The 21,390-nt window shown below is 49.2% G+C and overlaps 1 protein-coding gene across 1 annotated transcript in view; it reads right to left on the bottom strand.

Moving 5' to 3' along the window:
* The window catches only part of ZC3H12D (zinc finger CCCH-type containing 12D), a 34,763-nt gene extending 13,627 nt beyond the window's left edge, over positions 1 to 21,136 (bottom strand). The window contains exons 1-2 of the mRNA XM_060029813.1: positions 20,716 to 21,136; positions 12,996 to 13,370 (exon numbers count right to left, since the gene is read on the bottom strand). Coding sequence (XP_059885796.1) covers positions 12,996 to 13,300 — 305 coding nt within the window. The 5' untranslated portion in view covers positions 13,301 to 13,370; positions 20,716 to 21,136. The remainder of the gene's footprint in view (positions 1 to 12,995; positions 13,371 to 20,715) is intronic.
* Between the last annotated feature and the right edge of the window lie 254 nt (positions 21,137 to 21,390).

Below are 21,390 nucleotides of genomic sequence, written 5' to 3'. Positions count from 1 at the left end.
GCATCTCTCAGAAGAGAAGGGGGGTGCTTCCCTGGTGGTGCAGTGGTTGAGAGTCCGCCTGCCGATGCAGGGGACACGGATTCATGCCCCGGTCCGGGAAGATCCCACGTGCCGTGGAGCGGCTGGGCCCGTGAGCCATGGCCGCTGAGCCTGCGCGTCCGGGGCCTGTGCTCCACAACGGGAGAGGCCACAGCAGTGAGAGGCCCGCGTACCGCAAAAAAAAAAAAAAAAAAAAAAAAGAAGAGCAGGGGGTAAAGCAGAAGAGGCTGCATCGTGGAAGCCTCAGGAGGAGGGCAGCCAAATGCTGCTCTGAGGGGCCAGTGAAGCCTGAAAACACCCCTCAGACTTCATGAGTGGAGGTCAGCAGCATTTTGCTGGAGAGGGAGACAGGTACATAGATTTGAGATACTGAGAATGCAGACTCATTGGGACTCGACCACGGCCTGGTTTCAAGACTAGCTCACCCCCTGCTCACAACTTCCACCCAGCCACTGGCACTCCCTCAGCCCTTTGTCCTGACCATGCATCTCCCTTCACTCCCATCACAGGGCCTTTGCACCAACTATTTCCACTCCTCTCAGCCCAGCCCATTCCTCCTTCGGCTTCATCGTCACTTCCTCAGGAAAAGCATCCCCTCGCCTCTAAATTCCGTCAGATTCCCCTGTTAGGAGTCCTCACAGCACCATCCTTGTCCTTCCTGGCACCTGTCACAGTTGGACATGCACACTCCCCCACAGGATGAATTGTGCCTCCCCCTTTCTAGAGCATAGGTTCCTGTTGCTGCCTGTCGTTCCCAGCACCTAGCATGGTGGTGCCTGATAATTGGTAAGGGCTCAACAAAAACATGCTGAAGAAATGAATGACTGAGAAGAAACAGGTCTTATGAGCAGCCCGAAGAGAAGCAGCCCAGGCACAGGGAAGGGTTGGCTGGAAGGACCCTGGTGCAGGAAAGGCTTGCGTGTCTAGGGACTGAAAAGAGGACAGTGCGGCTGCAACCCGTGGAGCAGGCGAAGGGGAGGTGGGAGGGGCAGGGCTGGGTGCTTAGAGAGCCAAGGGTCCCCATGGCCCTCGCATCCTCTCCACGTCCAGGCAAGGCCAACACATCAGATCTTCACATTTGTGCTTTCTCTTGTGCGTGGCTTCTTCCACTACTTTCTCAGAGAGGATTAGGATAGGTCCAGGTTTATAAAGTAAAAAAGGGAGTCTTAGAAATGCTAATCAGGGGCTTCCCTGGTGGCGCAGTGGTTGAGAATCTGCCTGCCAATGCAGGGGACACGGGTTCGAGCCCTGGTCTGGGAGGATCCCACATGCCGCGGAGCAACTGGGCCCATGAGCCACAATTACGGAGTCTGCGCGTCTGGAGCCTGTGCTCTGCAACAGGAGAGGCCGCGACAGTGAGAGGCCCGCGCACTGCGATGAAGAGTGGCCCCCGCTTGCCACAACTAGAGAAAGCCTGTGCACAGAAACGAAGACCAACACAGCCATAAATAAATAAAATTAAAAGAAAACATCATGAAGTCTTAGTATATGACACCATATGGTAAGAAGTCATTAATTCTTTAAAAAAAAAAAAAGAAATGCTAATCAATGGTGTTAGAAGTTGGGCTTTGTGGAGATTCAAGAGAACTCTAGATTCCTGTAGCTCCAGTGACGTATCAGGAACCAGGCCTCACCCCCCTAGATCTGTAGGGTCTTCCAGCTTAGAGAAAATAGCCCTTTGGCCGTTGTCGCTGAGCTGTGAGGCTTATGCAAACAGTAAGGAGAAAATATCAACAGGGGGACTTCCCTGGTGGCACAGTGGTTAAGAATCCGCCTGCCAGGACAGGAATAAAGACACAGTTGTAGAGAATGGACTTGAGGACATGGGGAGGGGGAAGGGAAGCTGGGACAAAGTGAGAGGGTGGCATGGACATATATACACTACCAAATGTAAAACAGATAGCTAGTGGGAAGCAGCTGCATAGCACAGGGAGATCAGCTCAGTGCTTTGTGACCACCTAGAGGGGTGGGATAGACGGTGGGAGGGAGACGCAAGAGGGAGGAGATATGGGGATATATGTATATGTATAGCTGATTCACTTTGTTATACAGCAGAACCTAACACACCATTGTAAAGCAATTATACTCCAATAAAGATGTTTAAAAAAAAGAGTTTTTAGTAAATGTAATTTCATCATGTAGAATTACATTATCTACTTAATCCATTATTACTGAACATTTACGTTATTCCCAGTCTTTTGCCATCATAAATAATGACATAGTTAACATCTTTGTGCATAAAACTCTACTTGTATTTCAAAATTATGTCGTGAGGATAGATTCCCTCAAATTAGAATTACTAGGTCAAAGAACATGAGTATTTTTATTAAGGGTGTTGATACATATTGCTAAATTATCTTACGGAGAGATTGTACCAATTCACATTCCCACCAGTGGTGTATTAGAGCACTGCGTCATTTCAACAGTTTGGTAATTTTATTGGCAAATAATGAAATCTTGCTTTAATTTGCATTTTTTGATTACTGATGAGATTGAACGTTAAAAAAAATATGTTCATTAGCTATTGTTTTTTCTCTGTGAATTTTCTATTCATGTTCTTTGCTTATTTTTCTATTGCATATATTTGGGGATGTCTGTTTTTTCTTTTACTTGTAAAAACATTTACCTATTAACGATATTAAGCTTTTGTCATATTATTGCCAATGTTTTTTCTAGTTTTGTTGGACATGTAATTTTACAATTCTTGACATGTAGAAGTTTCAGATTTTTATATATTTAAGTGTACCAATCTTTTTCTTTGCAGTTTTTTTTTAACTGAGTTTAGAACATTATTACTGATTCAAGGTTATGATAAATAATCAACTTTGTTTTCTTTAGTTTTATGACTCTTTTTCATACTTATCTTTTTAGTATTCTAGAATCTGTTTTGTGGTAGAATGTAACATGCAGCTCTATGCAATTTTTCTCTTTCAAAGTAGATAGTTGGATGCTGTACACAACTGATTGAATAACCCAATTTCTTTCCCATTGACTGGTGGCCCTTTCTTCATCTTATATTACTTTCTTATGTAGTCAAGGGTCTATTTCTCCAATGGTTTGTGGTTTTTGTTCTCAAGTAATACATTAATTATCAGCAATAATACTACTTTTATATCTTCTTTTCCTACAGTTAATACCCCTTATTTCTAATTCAGTATTTTTAGTTAGACGAGGATTTTTTTTAGAAGACTGTCTAATAAAAATGGTAATAGTAAAAAAAACCCACAAAAAATAAAAGAATCCACCTGCCAATGCAGGTGACACAGGTTCGATCCCTGGCTCAGGAAGATCCCACATGCCGCGGAGCAACTAAGCCCATGTACCACAGCTACTGAGCCTGTGCTCTAGAGCCCACAAGCCACAACTACTGAAGCCCACGTGCCACAACTACTGAAGCCCGTGCGCCTATAGCCCGTGCTCCACAACAAGAGAAGCCACCGCAATGAGAAGCCCGCACACCGCAACAAAGAGCAGGCCCCACTCTCCGCAACTAGAGAAAGCCCACGTGCAGCAACGAAGACACAACACAGACAAAAACAAAAACAAACAAATAAATAAATTTATTTAAAAAAAATCAATGGGGCCGTCTGTGCTAAAAAGGAAGAGGAAATGGAAAGCTAGTCCCTTCGGCCCCAGCAGAAGTTGCAAAACAAGGAGAAGGAGGGAGAATGAGGGGCCACTCACAGCGTCCTTACCCTGCCCCCCAGGCCTGCCCCACTCGCTGAGCCAAGAGGGGACGGGAGGGCTGGCGACACCGTGATGGATGTGAACAGGAGGCTGAAGGCTTGTCTCTCAGCACAGCCTGGGTCTATTGCAAGCCTCTCAGAGAAATCGTGGTTTCAGTGGGTGCAGCCTCCCGCAGGGCTGCAGAGCTGCCGTGGAGGAAAGTGGCGGATAGGTGAACCGGAAGCGACACCCCTGGATCTCTTGCTTCCCCAGGCCTGGAGGATTTCACGCAGCCTGGGAATGGACAGCACTTTAAGCCAGCATGGTTCCCCAAAAGGACAAATGGGACCGATAACGCTCTCTGTTGACCATTCCGGAAGCCAGGCCAGCCCATTGCTCTGCAGAGGAGCCCGGTGACCGTCGCAGACCCCTCTGCCAGACAACACCAGGTCTCAAAAGCCTCCAGATGCCATTTGGGAGAGGGGCAGGGGAAGGGAGAGGAAACACGAAGCCTGAGTCCTCCAGAAGACAGAAGACACTGAGCTATCACAGACGGGCAAGTGTAAAGTTTGCTCCTTCCCGCTACCTAGAAGGTGGCGAAGAGATTTCATCTATCATAGAAAACAAGGTCTGTGTTCTGTGCACACTGCAGCAGTGATGTGAACATCGGATGATACCCACACTCCCACCCCGCCCCCGAGCATACGTATCTCTTGGCCGCAGCAAAGTGCCCACAGTCCATTCTCAAGAAAACATACCGTTGCCACGATTCTTTTAAAATTTGTTTCTCTGGCATGCCATGTGGCATGCGGGTTGAAGGATCTTAGTTCCCTGACCAGGGATAGAACCCGGGCCCCCTGCATTGCGAGCGTGGAGTCTTAACCACTGGACCACCAGGGAAGTCCCTAAAATTTGTTTCTTGATTGCTCTCTTTTCTGTGACTACCTATCTGTCTTTAACTGTTCAAAAGCCAACTTTCCATCCCTGATGCCTTTGATGGGTGTGTGACTTGGGACGGGGGTTGGGAGGTATAAATCTCACACCCATCAGAGGTATCAGGCACCCCATCCCTGTGAGTGGGCAATGGGGAGCAGGGTGACAAGTTCCAGCGACTCTGGAGGCAGGTGGAGGGGAGGCAGTTGGAGGTGCAGAGATTCAGGAAGAGAAGAGCTGAGGAATGGGGCCACCATCAGCTTCATGCAGCAGAAACTGGCCCCACGGCCTCTCTGATACAGGACTCCAAGATGGCAGACCCCAACCAAGAGGCTCCAAAGGACAGATACGTACCCCCCAGACCAGTGGAAGATGGAGGGAGTGTACATCTTCCCATCAGTGCGGCCAGTATCTTCCCTCTCTCCCTCAGAGGTACCCTGTCTTCCAGCCTGAATTCCAGGCACAAGGAGGTTGGGGACTGGCCCTGAGAACACCTAAGTGTTCTGGAATGGAGGATTTTTCATTCAGGTCCACCGTTTTGCACACACTCTACCCCAGCCTCATGAGCCTTCTGGTCTCTAGAAATGTGAAGATTATCTATGTTCAGTTCTTGCCATGTCTTTTTTTACCAACCTCAAAACCCCATCATGGCTGCCCTAGTCCTGGCCACAGAAAGCTCTGAGCAATGGCAGGGTTGATGCCACAAGCAGGGGTCACCTCCTCACCACGTGGGGCTCTGTTTCTAGGAGACGGCAGAGCTCTCAGTCAGGTAATAAAGCTCAGCGGTCACCCTGGAAGCCCACACCCCACGTACGTTAGCCAGAGGCACCCCTTCCCCTGGGCTTCTCCTCCACTCGCTCAGCATGCAGCTGTGAACATCTCCGTCAGCAGGGCACTGTGCTGGGGGCCTGGGGAGCAGTGAACGAGGCAGACCTCACGCCAGCTTCTTGGAGCTCATTCTTAACAGAGTCCTGTGTATCTGACCACTTTGCACATGTGCCTAATTTAATCATTGCAAGAAGCCCTTGAGGAAGTGACATTGGTCCCATTTCACCCTTGAGGAAACTAAAGCAAAGCCATGTGCTGGCTCGCTGATCTCAGAGCCTAATCTGTTGGGCTGCAAACTCTTCCTTCCCATCTCGATGTATTCCTGCCCCTCTCCAGTCTCTGCTCCTGGGACCCAGACAGCAGCTCCTTCGGAGCAAAAATTACCACCTGTCCACAACACTGTAAATCAACTGTGCTCCAACCAAAACTTTAAAAAATTACCAGCTGTTAAAATGCTCGAGCTGGGGGAGGGACCTTAGCGCTTATTAAAAGCCACTGAGAACCATTTATCAGGCAGAGAGTTGAGCGCCAATGCAGGGGAAAAGGAAACAGGAGTGGGAGGATTTGAACAAAGGGAGGTGGTAACGGAAGTGGGTAGGTACCTGAGGCAAATCCTGCCTGACGAGTGTGCCTGGGCAGCCACCATCAGCGCGTAGCCGTTTACAGTAACTGACAATCTAAGTGAACGCCCCTGTATCATTAACTGTTGCCCAAGAAGTCTCTGCAGAAACCAGCAGACGGTCTTATGAAGAGCGAGGCGGTGGTTTGGGGGTGGGACGAAAGGAAAGACAAGCGGTGATTCCTTTGGGGTGTGAGATGTAAAGGCCCAACACTGATTGACTCTGTTTCTTACTTGGGGTTAAACTGCAAACACTCTGAACCTGGAGTTTCTAGCCCTTCCACCAAGAGATCTCCCCAGCTCAGGTCAGCAGGGAGACAGGGGTTGACCTCTGAGAGAGGGTGCTCCCTCATCTCATAAAAGGAGACATGGGTGAGACTTAGGTGGGAACCCAAGGCCAATGTTGGTTGGAGTCCATTCAGGGGCTGAGAGGCAGGTTGGACCCCCAGCCCAGGAGTGTGCCCCCTACACCCACTGAGAGGGGCCTGATGAAAACCTCCCATTGCCAACCTCAGCTCTCTCATCACTGAAGATTTGTTTCTCCAGAATACGCCAGATGCTGTTAAGGTTTTTAAGAGTTTAAAAAGGTAAACAACAAGTCAAACAAAAAACCCTGTACACCCCCAAATGAGGAAACACTCAAATGAAACCCTTGTCAAGGCCAGTAAGAGGATGTGAAATTATCAGGTGTTTTTTCCCCAGGCTGAAAGCCTTCAACTCACTCCTTTCCTAAATTTGCCTACAGAACATACACCACTGGTACTTGTCAGTACGTGTGGGTATTTGTGAGTTTGCCAGGCAAGAACATGTTGGCAAGAGTCAGCAGCGAGAAGCAACATTCTTCCCAAACACCACGGTGCAGCTGGTCACATGTTTTCAACGAAAATCACCTTTTTAAAACCTCTGGCCATTTTTCTTAAGGCCAAGTGTACAGCGACTCCAGTGCTCGGCTCACAGCTTCCTCTTTCCTGCACATGCCCACATGCACATACACGTACGCACACACCCCTGAAGGTGTAGGGACTGAAAATCCGTCTCTGTGCTGCTGGTCAAGCAGAGCCACCATTCAATGCACGTGTGACCTTCTGAGGGTTCCCAACAGGCTGGCAGCTGCAGGAGGGGCATCCTGGCCCCTGGTGAGGGAGAGGGGTCTGGCATGTCCTGTCTGCAGCGGGCACGTCTGGAGCTCATCGTGCCTGGGGAGGACTTTGGGCAGCACAGGCAGGCTCTGGCCCCGGAATAAAAGTCTATGGGGTCAGGGTCTCCCACTCTGAGACCAAAGATACATGGAATTAGCAGCCCAAAGATACACAGTGCTGGGGAAATGGAAGAGCACTGAAGCCAGAGCCTGCCACTTACTGCTCTGGGACCTGTGGCAAGTTACTTACTCTCTCTGAACCTCTGCAGAAGGAGAGACATTCCTTTATAAGAAAAATGCATCTATTTCTTTCACACATGCATAAGATAATCACCCTGAATCCGAGAATGTTAGAGATGAGAAACTACATAAGATTATTATTATTCAGTCCAACCTCTTACCTGTATAAACAGGGCTCAAAAAAGTCAGGTGACTCTATTTACAATAGCCAGGTCATGGAAGCAACCTAAATGCCCATCGAAAGACGAATGGATAAAGAAGACGTGGTACATATATACAGTGGAATATTACTCAGCCATAAAAAGGAACGAAATTGGGTCATTTGTAGAGACGTGGATGGACCTAGAGACTGTCATACAGAGTGAAGTAAGTCAGGAAGAGAAAAACAAATATCGTATAGTAACGCATATATGTGGAACCTAGAAAAATGGTTCAGATGAACCGGTTTGCAGGGCAGAAGTAGAGACACAGATGCAGAGAACAAACGTATGGACACCAAGGGGGGAAAGCAGGGGGTGGGGTACTGGGATGAACTGGGAGATTGGGATTGACATGTATACACTAATGTGTATAAAACATATAACTAATAAGAACCTGCTGTATAAAAAATTAAATTAAATTAAAAACAATTTTTTAAAAAGGTCAGGTGACGCATGTGGAGGTCACACAGTAGGTAAGCTGAGGAGCTACAGCTGTACCGTCCGTTATGCAGACACTCACCACATGTGGCTATTTACACTTCAAGTTAATTCAAAAGAAATAAAATTGGAAATTCAGCTCGTCTGCCACACCAGCCACATTTCCAGTGCTGGGCGGCCCCGTGTAGCAAGCGGCCACCATACGGACCACCATATGCGGGTAAAGAACTTTCCATCGTCACAGGGAGCTGCGCTATTGGGCAGCCCTAGGCTAGAGGTCACAACTCAGATCTTCGGACTCTTAAGCCTATGTTCTGTCCCCTGCTCCTGACCTCCCTAGCTTCCTACGTGAAATACAAGGATTTCAGCAAAACTACGGACAAGCATGAGGTCTGCTTCCCAGGTCCCAATCTTACACGCCCGCCACTGCAACTTAGAATTCACATTGAAGTTGACCCACCACTTAGGAAATGATAAGTGAAGCCATTGCTCCTGCTTGTAAGAACCAAATAGACTCCTTTTGTTGTTACAGTGAGGAGATGGGAGGTTTTTGGAATTGGGTGGTATGGTCCTTTCGAAATGACTTGAACAAGATGTGTGCTCTGAACAAATACATTCCCACTTATCTTAAAAAGCACTTGGCCAGTGACCCTCACTGCCGATCTCCAGAGGCAGCCACCCCAGGCCTACTGGGTTCAGCCACTACGAATAGACTTGGGCTACACATTCTGAGGCTCTGGGGAGAGGAGCCCATGGAAACTCCTAGAGTGATGGTATGGTCAGAGCACAAGGCTGGAGGCCAGGGTCTGATGGAGCCAGTGTTGATCTTGGCTAAGCCCTTCTAGGCCCTTCCTGTGCTTTTTCCTCTCTCGACTCAGATGGTCAGAGGCAAGGACAGATGACCCCCTCTCACGTTCTCTGTGCTAATGGAGAGGCTTAGCGCCCTGCCGTAAAGCATGACATTATCTAGAACTGCTCATTCTACATCAGTGTTTCTTTACATTTTGGGGATCACAGACCTTCTAAGTAGCTATTGGAAGCTGTGGATCTTCTCCCAAGGGAACCAATATATGTATACAGATTCTACTTTTTGTAAATCATTTCAGGCCACTGCTGGCTTTGAAGATGGAAGGGGCTATAAGCCAAGGAATGCAGGTGGCCTCCAGAAGCCGGAAAAGGCAAGAAAACATATCATCCCCTAGAGCTTCCAGAAAGGAACACAGTTCTGCTGACACCTTGATTTCAACCCAGGGAGACCCAGGCCAGACTTCTGACCTCCAGAACTACGAGACGATACATTTGTGCTGTTTTAAGTCACTACATTTGTGTGGTAATTTTGATATAGCAGCAATAGAAACTAATACAGATTTTTTTTGGTCTTTAAAGATCCACTGAAACACAACTTCCCAAAGATAATGAGAAAAAAAAACATGGCTGAGGGCTTCCCTGGTGGCGCAGTGGTTGAGAGTCTGCCTGCTAATGCAGGGGACACGGGTTCGAGCCCTGGTCTGGGAGGATCCCACATGCCGCAGAGCAACTAGGCCCGTGAGCCACAACTACTGAGCCTGCGTGTCTGGAGCCTGTGCTCCGCAACAAGAGAGGCCGCGATAGTGAGAGGCCCGCGCACCGCGATGACGAGGGGCCCAGCTTGCCGCAACTAGAGAAAGCCCTCGCACAGCAACGAAGACCCAACACAGCAAAAATTAAATTTAAAAAAAACAAAAAAAAAAACATGGCTGAAGAGTCAGGCTCTTGTTCTCTGTGAGCAAAGGCAGACACAGTCCCAGGCTCCAGGGGACAAAGCCACAGTCAGCAAGTCGGCAACAGGCACCCTATAGGATGCTGCTGCCAACAGAAGACACGCTTCTCACCTGCTCAGGGCAGAAAGGACATGCATCCCAACCTGTCTTTTAGGCTCCTCCCCACTCCTTCCAGGACCAGACAGCACATGAAGCAACAGCATCTTCAAAAACAGAGAATGGCAATGCCTGCGATACTATAAAACTTCAGCGAAGGAGAATTTTCAGAAACCATGTTTCTGAGGTTAACTGAGTTTTGAGGTCAGCAGATAACGAGTAGACACCATGCTGGGTTTCAGTAATCTGGCCCCTCTAAAGACACGCCCCACACTGGGAGCTGTCCTTTACAAACGAGGATCTGGCCGAGCCTGAGGTCAGGGGTCCTCTTGAAACTCCGGTTGGAGGACACGGGAGGTGTTATTGTAGGAGAAGGAGCAGGTGTGGATCTGAACATCGGACCCCAGCTCTCTCCCAGACGGGCCTTTGAACAAATTAAGTCCCACCATCAGGGAGCTGTGAAATTTCTCTTTTTGTTCCTAACTAAGGGGATGAAGGGGGGCAGGGGAGGGGATGTTTGTGTATACGTGCATACACGTACGTACACACCCTGAGAACACACACAAATACATGTGTTCTAGGTATCTGAGGTCGTTTTTAGGCAGCACAAGTCTGAAAGAATTCATGTTCTGACACACACATGTTCATAATAAGCCTGAGAGATGGTTTCCATTTGTAAGCCACAGACTAATTACAATCGTAGGAGGTGAGGGCGGGGTGGGACTAAATGTATTTACCCAGAACACGTCTAAGTCATGTGCAAATAGAGGACGTGGTTTAAATGTGAATTCCAAGCAGCAACAGAGACTTTCATCAAAAGAAAACCCTCCACCATCACCCTATTGTAGCCGTTCCTAAAAAACGTCTGGTCCCTAGGGCCTCCCTGGTGGTCCAGCGGCTAAGACTCTGCGCTCCTAGTGCAGGGGGCCTGCTTTCGATCCCTAGTTGGGGAACTAGATCCCACACGCCACAACTGGGAGTTGGCATGCCGCAACTAAGAAGATCCCACACGCCAGAACACACACGGCAACGAAGATCCTGCATGCTGCAGCTGAGACCTAGTGCAGCCAAATAAATAAATAAATAGTAAAAAAAAAAAAAAAGTCTGGTCCCCAAAGAGAGAATGCTTTCCTGTAGCACCTGAAGTAGTTGTTTTACCCTGCAGCCATTCTGCTCTTTTGAGCTGGAATCGGAGAGCTCATATAATCTTAGGACTGGAAAGGTCTTCAATTTAAGCAATATCATCTTACTTTAAATACAAGCCAGGGACTTCCTTGGCGGTCCAGTGGTTAAGATTTTGCCTTCCAATGCAGGGGGTGCGGGTTCGATCCCTGGTAGGGGAGCTAAGATCTCACATGCCTCACAGCCAAGAAACCAAAACGGAAGCAATATTGTAACAAATTCAATAAAGACTTTAAAAATGGTCCACATGGAAAAAATCTTTACATGTAACCCATGTCTTTCTACTGATGTCTAGAGGAAGAGATGCCTCATCCAGACCAGGCAGAGGCCAGGCCCCTCTCAGAACCCAGCAGACTTTCTTCCTAGGATGCTCAGAACCTACTGGATTCTTAAAAATCCCTTTAACTCCCCCAGAGATCTTGAATTAAGCAGGATTTCAGAGTCTCACCTATCTGGTGCCTCCACAGAGCATGCGTGAGAGACCGAAGGACCAGCTCCTAGGCCCCAGGGAAAAGGCAGGGCTCCATTGCCTATTGACATAATCAAGCCCAGGGAGACTTGGCTGGCTAAAACTTGAATGAACTTGTCCTACACACCAAGCAGGGCATACTGGAACTACCCCCAAGCCTGGGCCATCTTGAGTTAACCTTTCCACACTTCTGTCCTGCAGCGCCCAACCCAAAGTGAGCCCAGGGACTTCCCTGGTGGCGCAGTGATTAAGACACACACACCCCCAGTGCGAGGGGGCCAGGTTCAATCCCCGGTCAGGGAACTATAGATCCCACATGCATGCCGCAACTAAGGAGCCTACCTGCTGCAACTAAGACCTGGCGCAACCAAATAATATTTTTTTTAATTTAAAAACAAACAAACAAAAAAGTGAGCCCAAATTTTCAGGGAAGACCACTCGGTCTGTCAGCCAAGGAATACCCTGTTGACACATTCAGCGCCGATAACACTGCTCTTCTCCATCCACCGTGGCTCAGCTTTGGGAAAGGGACGAGCGTCTGTTTGTAGTTGTGAGTGACCGCCTTCCTACGGCTCTGCCCTTTGCGGGGCTGCAGCCCAGCCAAACAGTAAAATAACGCGCTTGTGTGGGCAAAGCCTCCTCTGTGCCCAGCGCGGAGTGTGGGTGAGGCCGCAGAGCTTCTCTCTCAGCTGAACTTGGCCTCTCCAGGAAAGATGAGTTGGGGCGCGAAGCTCTCATCACCGAAACACACACGATGCCAATACACCAGTATAACACTGCCTCTAGAGCTCAGGCGCCACAAGCACACCTCCCGCACCCAGCTAGGGAGCCACTCCACCACCAGGGCCGCCACCAGCACGGCTCACAACCCCCAGCAGAGGGCTTCCAGCACGGTTCAAGTATTACGTTTTCCCATCTGCTTCTCATAATCTTGAGCGGAGTAGAAGAGTTCTCTCTTGACCTGTGTCACAGAGGAGGAAGCTTGAGATACCCCAGCTTTCCCAGAGTCACACAGCTGGTCAGGGACAGACACCAGACAGGGAGCCGTGCTCACCAAGGCCCAGCTCTAGGCTCTTCCCCGATTATTCCTGAGTTAGTACAATAAAAGCTGCCGTTTGTTGAACACTTACTTTGTGTCAGCACTGCCCTAGGCATTTCTGTGCAGCTCCAGTTCTTACAATTACCTTCTACGGAGCTTGTAGACCAACGTTACAGGTGGAGGAAGTGAGGCTCAGAGGGGTTAACTGACTTATTGAAGGCCACACAGCTACTGAGGGATGGAATGGGGATTCCAAGCCCCATCCATGGGCTCCAAAGCTCCTCGGACAGACCCACCGAGAAGAAGGGCAGTTCTCCCCGCCCGCGGTTAGGGGACGAAGAAAGCTACCTCATTGCCACGTTGCTGCCGTCGATCACTATGGGTCGCAAGGAACTGGCTGGGCCTCCTCTGTCCTCTTCCGGGTCCGCCCTCAGCCCGCGCTGGGCAGAGTCGGGGTTCCCACAGGAGCCCCTGGGAACGAGCAGGGGCACGGCGCTGCCCTCGTGGGCACTGGGCCGGCTGCCCGTCTGGATCAGCTCCTGCAGCACGTCGTTGACCAGGGCATCCTCGCCCAGCTTGCCCAGCACCCTGACCACATCCTCCCGGCCGTAGCCCAGCTTCTGGAAGAACTCCATCTTTCTCGAGCGCTCCATGCTGTGCCAGCCGGGCCCCCGTGAGGGTCCTGCCGCCGGCCTCCTCCTGGCAGAGCCCTACCGGCATGAGCTAGAGAGAAAAGGCATCCATCAGGTGTTTCCTGGGCAGAGGAGGTGAATTATGGGTGCTCTCTCCCCCCACTTATCTGTCAGGAAGTCACGTCGGGGCCTGGTCCCCTGAGGAGTTTCAGTGGCTCAGCGTGCTTGAAGAGCCGCGATGCAACCACGGTGCCTGGACTAGTGGCTCTCCCAGGCCTTCACCCCCCTCCCGGTCCCGCAAGGGGGCCAGAGGGACCCGGAGCCGCTGAGCAGGCCACCCAGCCCTGGGGACATTTGTGCACAGGCCAAAGAAATGTCTTTGAGGCTCTGCTATGGCTGAATTGTTTCCCCCGCCAAATTCATATGTTGAAGCCCAGCCCCCAGCCCCCCAGTATGTGACTATTTGGAGATAGGGTCTTTAAAGAGGTGATTAAGGTAAAAGGAGGTCAGTGGAGTGGGCCCTAATGCAATAAGACTGGTGTCCACATAAGAAGAGGAGATCCGGACACAGTTGGGTACGGAGGGAAGGCCATGCGAAAGCACAGGGGAAAAAGGCCATCTACCAGCTGAGGAGAGAGGCCTCGGAAGAAACCAGCCCCACCGACACTGTGATCTCAGGCTTCTGGCCACCTGAACTGTGAGGAGGTGATGATAATAATAATAGTAATAATAATTATAATAATAAATTAAAATTTTAAAAATAAATCTATAAAGTCATCCCTTGGTAGTGGGGGCAGGGGGCAGGCTCCAGGATCCCTGCAGATACCAAACTCTGTGGATGCTTGAGTCCCTTATATAAAATGCCTTAGTATCTGCATACAACCTAAGCATATGCACCGGTATAGTTTAAAGCCCCTCTAGATTACTTATAATACCTAATACAATGTAATGCCACGTAAAGAGTTGCCAGGGTGTGGGAAATTTAAGTTTTGCTTGAATGGCCCAGGTCTCAGGCTTTGGGAACTCTTTGAGTTTGGTTAGCTGTTCAGGGGGAACGGGGGTTAGCCAGACAGAGGAAGCAGGTACAGATTCCCCCTTCCTCCGTGGGTCAGTCTTGCCCCTCAGCCAGGCCCCACCAAGCCAGGAAGGAGGACAGGTGGCGGGACAGCTTCTCCAGGGCCAGAGCAGGTGAGAGGCTCAGCCTTCCAGGGCCTGGGTCTGGGAAATTTCTGGGATTCTTTTTCGAATATTTTGAATCCACAATTGGTTGAATTCGAGGATATGGAGGGCCGATTGTATACATATTATACGTGCATAAAATAAATACCAAGTCTGTGGTATTTTGTCATGGCAGGCCTGGCAAACTAACACAGCTCCGCGGCTTAAATAGGGGAAAATGCCCCTTGGTGAATTCTATTCCCAGAAGCACAACGCTCTGACCTAAATTCAGCTCTGTGCACTGGTACGCTTTCCCTAGCAATGAACTCAGATCGTACGGAACCTCTACAATAGAAGGGCCTAACCCAAATTTGATCCTTTCCACTCAGCCATCACTGCCTGGCCTGCACCTTTGGGGTAGTGTTGGGCAGTGGGCTGCAGCCTGACAGACGTTTACAAGAAAAAGATGAGTGAGCCAAAGGGGACACTCTGGACAGACTGGGTCCCTCTGTCTTTTCCCTCTTTTCTACTCACAGAGACCTACATCTTTCAAAAAGCCTTTTAAAATACAGAAATAATCACGAAAATATATCAAGTGTGAAAAATTGAAGCAATGTAAAAGTATAGCAAATAAAAAGATATAAGGTCTCTTCATACCTACCCCAAATCCCACTTGCCCCTCCTGTCTCCTTCTAGAGTTTTTTCTATGCATTTACTTGCATATCTAATAGATACACACATATACTGTTTAAAGGAGGTGATTTTCACATAAATAGCATCATTCTGGACTTATTGTTTAGCAACGTACTTTTCTTACTAAAAAGGCATTTTGGAAAGCTTCCCCTGCCGGTTTACCTGTTCTGCTGTCCACCATAACCCCAGCATTTAGAACAGTGCCTGGCACAGCTGAATCTCAATGCATATTTGTTGAATGAATGAATGAATGAATGGTGTTTATCCATATGCCAAATGACGGAAGTTTAGATGGTCTTCGATCTTTCCCTGTTACACTTCATGCGCAGCGCACATTCACACACGTCTATCATTTCACCTCATCCTCTCCTCAGTATTACAGGTTCTTTATCCTCAGTTCCCAGTCTCTTGTTGGAATCCTCTGCAACATTCCCTCTTCTGGGTTCCCAGCATGGCCACCCCCTCTCCTGCAGGGTATCTCCCGGTAGTGCTGGAACCCAAGCAGGACTCACAATGCCTGGGGCTGGCAGGTCAAGGGCACTTGTAAGCCAGCCTCCTGAATGGAGAGGTCTCTCCTGCAGCCTCCACTTGTCAGCTCCCACCCACCTGGCCCACTGACTGCTGCAACACCACAACCGCCCCCAAGGTCACCATGACATCCTAACCGCCCAATCCAACGGCACCTTCACACGCCTCGCCTTAGGCAAACTCTCTGCGACTTTTGACTCTGTGGACCACTCCCTTCCTTGTGATTTTTAAATCCAAAAATTTTGGACCATCTCCTTGAAACTCTCTTCTCCCTTAGGTTGTACAACTTGGCCTGGGTCTCCTCCTAAGTCTTTCCAGCTCTTTCCTTAGCCTCTGCTCCTTTGTTCAACGTCAGGGCCCTGCCCAGGCCATCTTCCCTCCCCCTCGTGCCCTCCACCAGCCCCTAGATCACTGAGCGCACAACTGCGCTTCTGGCTCAGACCTCTTGCTAGCACCGGGCACACGTGGCTGCAGATCTAGGAGATAAACGCCCTGCAGGCTATGCGATAAAGTGCTGTGGGAACTCACAATGCTGTCACGCACCAGGCATTTGCTGAGCCCACTTCAGTGGTTCTCAAAGTGGGGTCCAGGGGGAGCCCAAGACCCTTTCAGGGAGTCTTTAAGGTAAAAACTATTTCCATAATAATGCTTAGGTGTAATTTGGGTTTTTTCACTCTCATCCTCTCATGAGCGTACCATGAAGTATCCCAGAGGGTACCTGTTGTTGTGATATTGTGACAGCTTGAATGTGGAAGCAGATATGAGAAGCAAGTGGTCTTCTATTAAATTGGCTGTTAAAGAGATTTGCAAAAAATGTAAATCAGTGCCAGTCTTCTTACAAATTTGGGGGGTTTTGGAAAATAGAGTTCTTTTTCATAAAATACATCATTTATATTAATATAATTGGTTTATTCTGATTTTAAAATAAATGAATATTTTTAAATTTCATAGTTTTAGTTTCTAATAAGGTACATATGCATAGATAGCTAGAACCCACATAAGCAAAATTTCTTTGGGGTCCTTAATAGTGGATGTCAAACCCTTCAGCATGAGAGGCAAGGCCCCTCACAACGGCTGCAACCCCTTCTCCAGTCTCAATGGCCACATACCTCTAGTTCAGTCTCACCTTTTCCCTGACCAGTGGCCAGCCCTTTTCTCTGAGGAAGGTTGTTCCCTTGGGCCGGGGTCCAGCTTTGGCCCAGTGTCCACAGAGGAAGGGGACACTCACCCGCCCGGCAGGCCAGCCTCACACCAAGGATTGTTCACTGTCCCTGAAAGACCCTGGTCTCTCAGGCCTGGAGGCCTCCCCTCGGGTCCTTCCCACTGCGGAGCACCTGCCCCTCCTCCACCAGACCGAACCCCACTGTCACCTCCTCTGAGAAACCTTCCCAGTCCTGGCGGCCCCAGTCGCTCCCACCTCCACCCCTCCCTGCTTACGCCTGCTCTGTAGCACTTATTTGGGTTTGGAAGAGAGAGAGAACGGAGGCTTGAGAGGATGGGTGGAAGAAAGAAAAGAGGGAGGGAACACAAACGAGAGAAAAGGAAAGAGAAGAAAGACAGTACAGGCAACACGAACGTAAAAGTCTGTATTCGCGTTGTTCTTCGTTTCCATGTCGCTTTCTTGTAGAGACTCTTACTTGAACTTCCCATCATCCCTGGTGGTTAGACAGGGTAGATAAAAGTACTCCCTTCTCACAGATGAAGAAACTGAGGTTCAGAGTGGTACAGAGTAAAGGCTATACAGCTACTAAATGGCAGAGACTGACCATAAGTAGATGCCCAAAATAATGGGTTGCTTTGAGTTGTGTTCAGGACGGAGGCAACACCTTGCCATCACAGAAATGGAAAAACCAGAATATGACTGTGTCAGGTGACTTCTCTTGGGTCACCAAGTAAGAGCTACGAGGAGAGTCCACATTTGTTTTGTGACTTTGCGTTCTGGTATGACAGAAACATGAATATTTTCAAACTGAAAAAACTTGGCCTTTTCCCCTGGGGCAGGGGAGAGGGAGTGGGACCTGACCTTGGCAGCTCCCCACAGAACCCTCAGGTTTCAACAGGGCTCCTTTTCTGAGCAGACTTCTGAAAGGCTATGTGTGGGACAGGAGGGCTGTTTTTACACAAAATTAACTGAAAGAATTCACCTACTTCAGAGGCTCCCCCCCCCTCCTTGAGACTTTAAAATAACTTCATTTCCTCATAAAATTTCCAAATAAGGGAGAACACGGGGGTGGGAGGCCGCTCTCCGCAGCCCCAGGTCACAACCCTCCCCCTTCAGCTGTGTCGGCCCTTGAGCTGCACCACTGCCAGCAGCTACTTTTTCCTTTCTATTTTTAAGACCTGAAAGTATGAACAATTTCATCTTAGTTTTCTTCCTCAATCTTGACTGGAAGTCACAAACAGCACAGATGATTAGTGACACTTTGAAAATCTTCCCAGGTCTCCTGAGCTCTGACAACGGTCAGTGTGGCACGCTGCTCTGTGCTCAGTGTCAAGGCTGTGGAGGTGGGTTCAGGACCTGACAGAACAGCAGGAAAGGAGGGGAGGGACACCTCACAAGTGGAACAACGGGGGTCAGATCAGGTCTTCTAGAATCAGCCAATCCAGAGGGAGGGGCTCTGGGCCAAAAAGGCTGTAACCTCTGGCTGGAAGAGCCCCTAAGGAAAAAAATAAATGAGAAACAGAAGGATGAGAAAATGAGAGGGATAAGAGCTGTAGAGAAACAGCAGCTCACATGGGCACTGTGTTTTCTAGTTACAAGTGCCTGCTGGTATGTCACCTTTGGAAAATCCCAAAGTCCCTGGGACATGGAAAGAGTTCCTCACGTTGCAGGTAACAAGACTGAGGGAAAGAGAAGTTTTGATGCTGTACCCAGGATCCCACAGCTAATGGATGGGAGAGACTAGGCTCCCAAGGGCGTCCCAGTTCCTGCCAGAGGGTGCAGTCCAGGGCTGCTCGGCGGCCACAGAGCAGGGCCAGCCCTCATTCAACACACGACACTGACCCCCAAGTCCGTTCCTGGGTCGCCTTTGCCAGCTCCAGGGAAACCTACCACAGACACCCATCAGAAGTCACCCACTATGCTGAGGAGAAAGTTCTAAACAGGGTCCACGCCGAAGTTTTCCGGTTCAGCTCAGATCTAGAGGCCCTCAGGGAAGCTGTCAGAGTTTGAAGAATTCACAGAGAGGCAAAGACTTCAGCCCGTGAGATTTGTGGTTTGGGTCTGGTCTTTTTTTTTTTAACGGAATTATAATTTTTTTAAATCGTGGCAAAGTGGTCATAATATAAAATTTACCGTTTTAACGATTTTTAAGAGTGCATTTCAGCGGCATTAAGCAACCAGCACCACCATCCATCTCCAGAGCTTTTTCATCTTCCAAAATGGAAAGTTTCTCCCCATTACACACTAAGTCCCCACCCCCTCCCTTAACCCCTGGTAAGCATGGTTCTACTTTGTGTCTTTATGAATTTGACCTCTCCGGGTACTTCATATAAGTGGAATCATACAGTATTTGTCCTTCTGTGACTGGCTTCTCTCATTTGTCATAATGTCCTCAAGGTTCATCCATGTTGTAGCAGGTGTCAGAATTTCCTTCCTTTCTAAGGCAGGAAATAATAATACTCCATTGTGCGTATATAGCACATTGTGTTTATCCATCCATCCATCCACTCAAGCAACCCAAGTGGCACGTGGGCTGCTGCCACGCTTTGGCTGTTGTGAATAGGGTAGCTGTGAGCCTGGGTGGACCGGCTTGGTCTTTGTTTTCCCCTCAAACTTGTCTCCTGCTCTTGTGTGCTGTCGTAGGTTACTTCAGGCATACACACAAGTATTTACAGTCCTGATCCCAGGGCAACTCTGAAGCAAAGTTTAAAACAAAACCCTCTACTAAATGCCACTCCCAGACGCAAGAGGGAGGGGATATGGGGTTATAAGTATACGTATAGCTGATTCACTTTGTGATACAGCAGAAACTAACACAACATTGTAAAGCAATCATAGTCCAATAAAAATGTTAAAAAAAAAAATTCCACTCTAGGGCTTCCCTGGTGGCGCAGTGGTTGAGAGTCCGCCTGCTGATGCAGGGGACATGGTTCGTGCCCTGGTCCGGGAAGATCCCACATGCCACGGAGCGGCTGGGCCCGTGAGCCATGGCCGCTGAGCCTGCGCGTCCGGAGCCTGTGCTCCGCAACGGGAGAGGCCACAACAGTGAGAGGTCTGCGTACCACAAAAAAAAAAAAAAAAATGCCACTCCCAACCTATTCACGTGCCAGGTGTTGGCACTCCCACCTTGGCAACGTCTGGCCCTGGAGAAGAGGTCATATCTTAGGGTTCATGGCCAAGCATTCTAATGGCTCCAGGGAACTGGCCAAAATTACATTCACTGCCATCAGGTGAAGACTTATTTCCATGTCCTCACAGGCCTTCTTGAAGCCCACAGGGTCATCTTCTAGAGGAGACGGCATTTGGGGCCACTGCCAAACGTTCCTGATCTGCCAGGAAACTAGACACCTGCCAAAAAGCATTTAGTCTAGGAGATACTTTCAGGAGCACGGAGACAGGTTTCAGATGTGCTTGAGAGCTCTAGTTCTTCTGAGTTCATAAAATTAAAACATCTTCAAAGACCACAGCAAGAGTTTTTACTTAAACTGAAGAGCTTCCTCTCATTAATCTTTCTCCCACAAAAGCCCTCTTTTTTAAAATAATAACAGAAAGCTTACTGAGAATTTTTTTATGTGCTAGGCATGGTGCTCACACTTGACAAATTCTCATTCAGTCCTATGACAACCCTTCAAGGGAGGTACACAAAAGCCCTCTTGACATTAACTACAATTTTGCTAGAATGAGCAAGGTTTCACCCAAAGGAGGTTAAAGATGCTTACCTAATTGTTTTCTGCTGAGCCCTCAAAGTAATTGAAGGAGATGATATTGCTAGGACGCCACGCATCCAAGAACTGCCCCCCCTTCCCCGTGTGCTCTGTCTCTCTCCTCCCACCCCTGGACCCAAGTCTGACAGCATTCTGTCACACTGAAGGATGGCCAGGGGACATGCACTCACCAGCAGGGCGTGTCGAGGGCCCTCACAATGGATGCTGTGCTCCCCTCAGCAGCGGTCACACACTGTCCTCCCTGCTGGCCAGGTGTCCCCGAGGCCCGGGGAGCCACTTCAGGCCAAAGCTCCACTTCCTTTCACCAGAGTCATGTTCAGCTGCAAAGGTAGTTTTGCTTTGCACTTAAAAAAAAAAAAAAAAAGGAAAGGAAGAAAGCAATCAGATGAGGGAGGGAGATAAAGCCTGCGCCTCAGCATGAGTCACTGAATCAAAGTTCAACAACCACATGCAAAACACGCTCTGTGAGGGCAGGGCTGGCCGCAGACAAAAGCATGAGCTCTCTGGCCTCCGACAGTGGACACAGCTGCTCCCACTCGTGCCGCCAGAGGAGAAGAGCATCTGAGCCTAGATGCTCCTTAGGAGGCTGGGTGCTCACAACTTCACAAACAAAACTACAGCATGGGGCTTCCCTGGTGGTGCAGTGGTTGAGAGTCCGCCTGCCGATGCAGGGGACACGGGTTCGTGCCCCGGTCCGGGAGGATCCCACGTGCCGCGGAGCGGCTGGGCCCGTGAGCCATGGCCGCTGAGCCTGCGCGTCCGGAGCCTGTGCTCCGCAACGGGAGAGGCCACAGCCGTGAGAGGCCCGCATACCGCAAAACAAAACAAAACAAAACAAACAAACA

Source organism: Delphinus delphis, chromosome 14 (genome assembly GCF_949987515.2).
Source record: "Delphinus delphis chromosome 14, mDelDel1.2, whole genome shotgun sequence".
Classification (NCBI taxonomy): Eukaryota; Metazoa; Chordata; class Mammalia; order Artiodactyla; family Delphinidae; genus Delphinus; species Delphinus delphis.
Note: the sequence above shows the minus strand (reverse complement) of the source record. Positions and strands in the feature narration are given on the sequence as shown.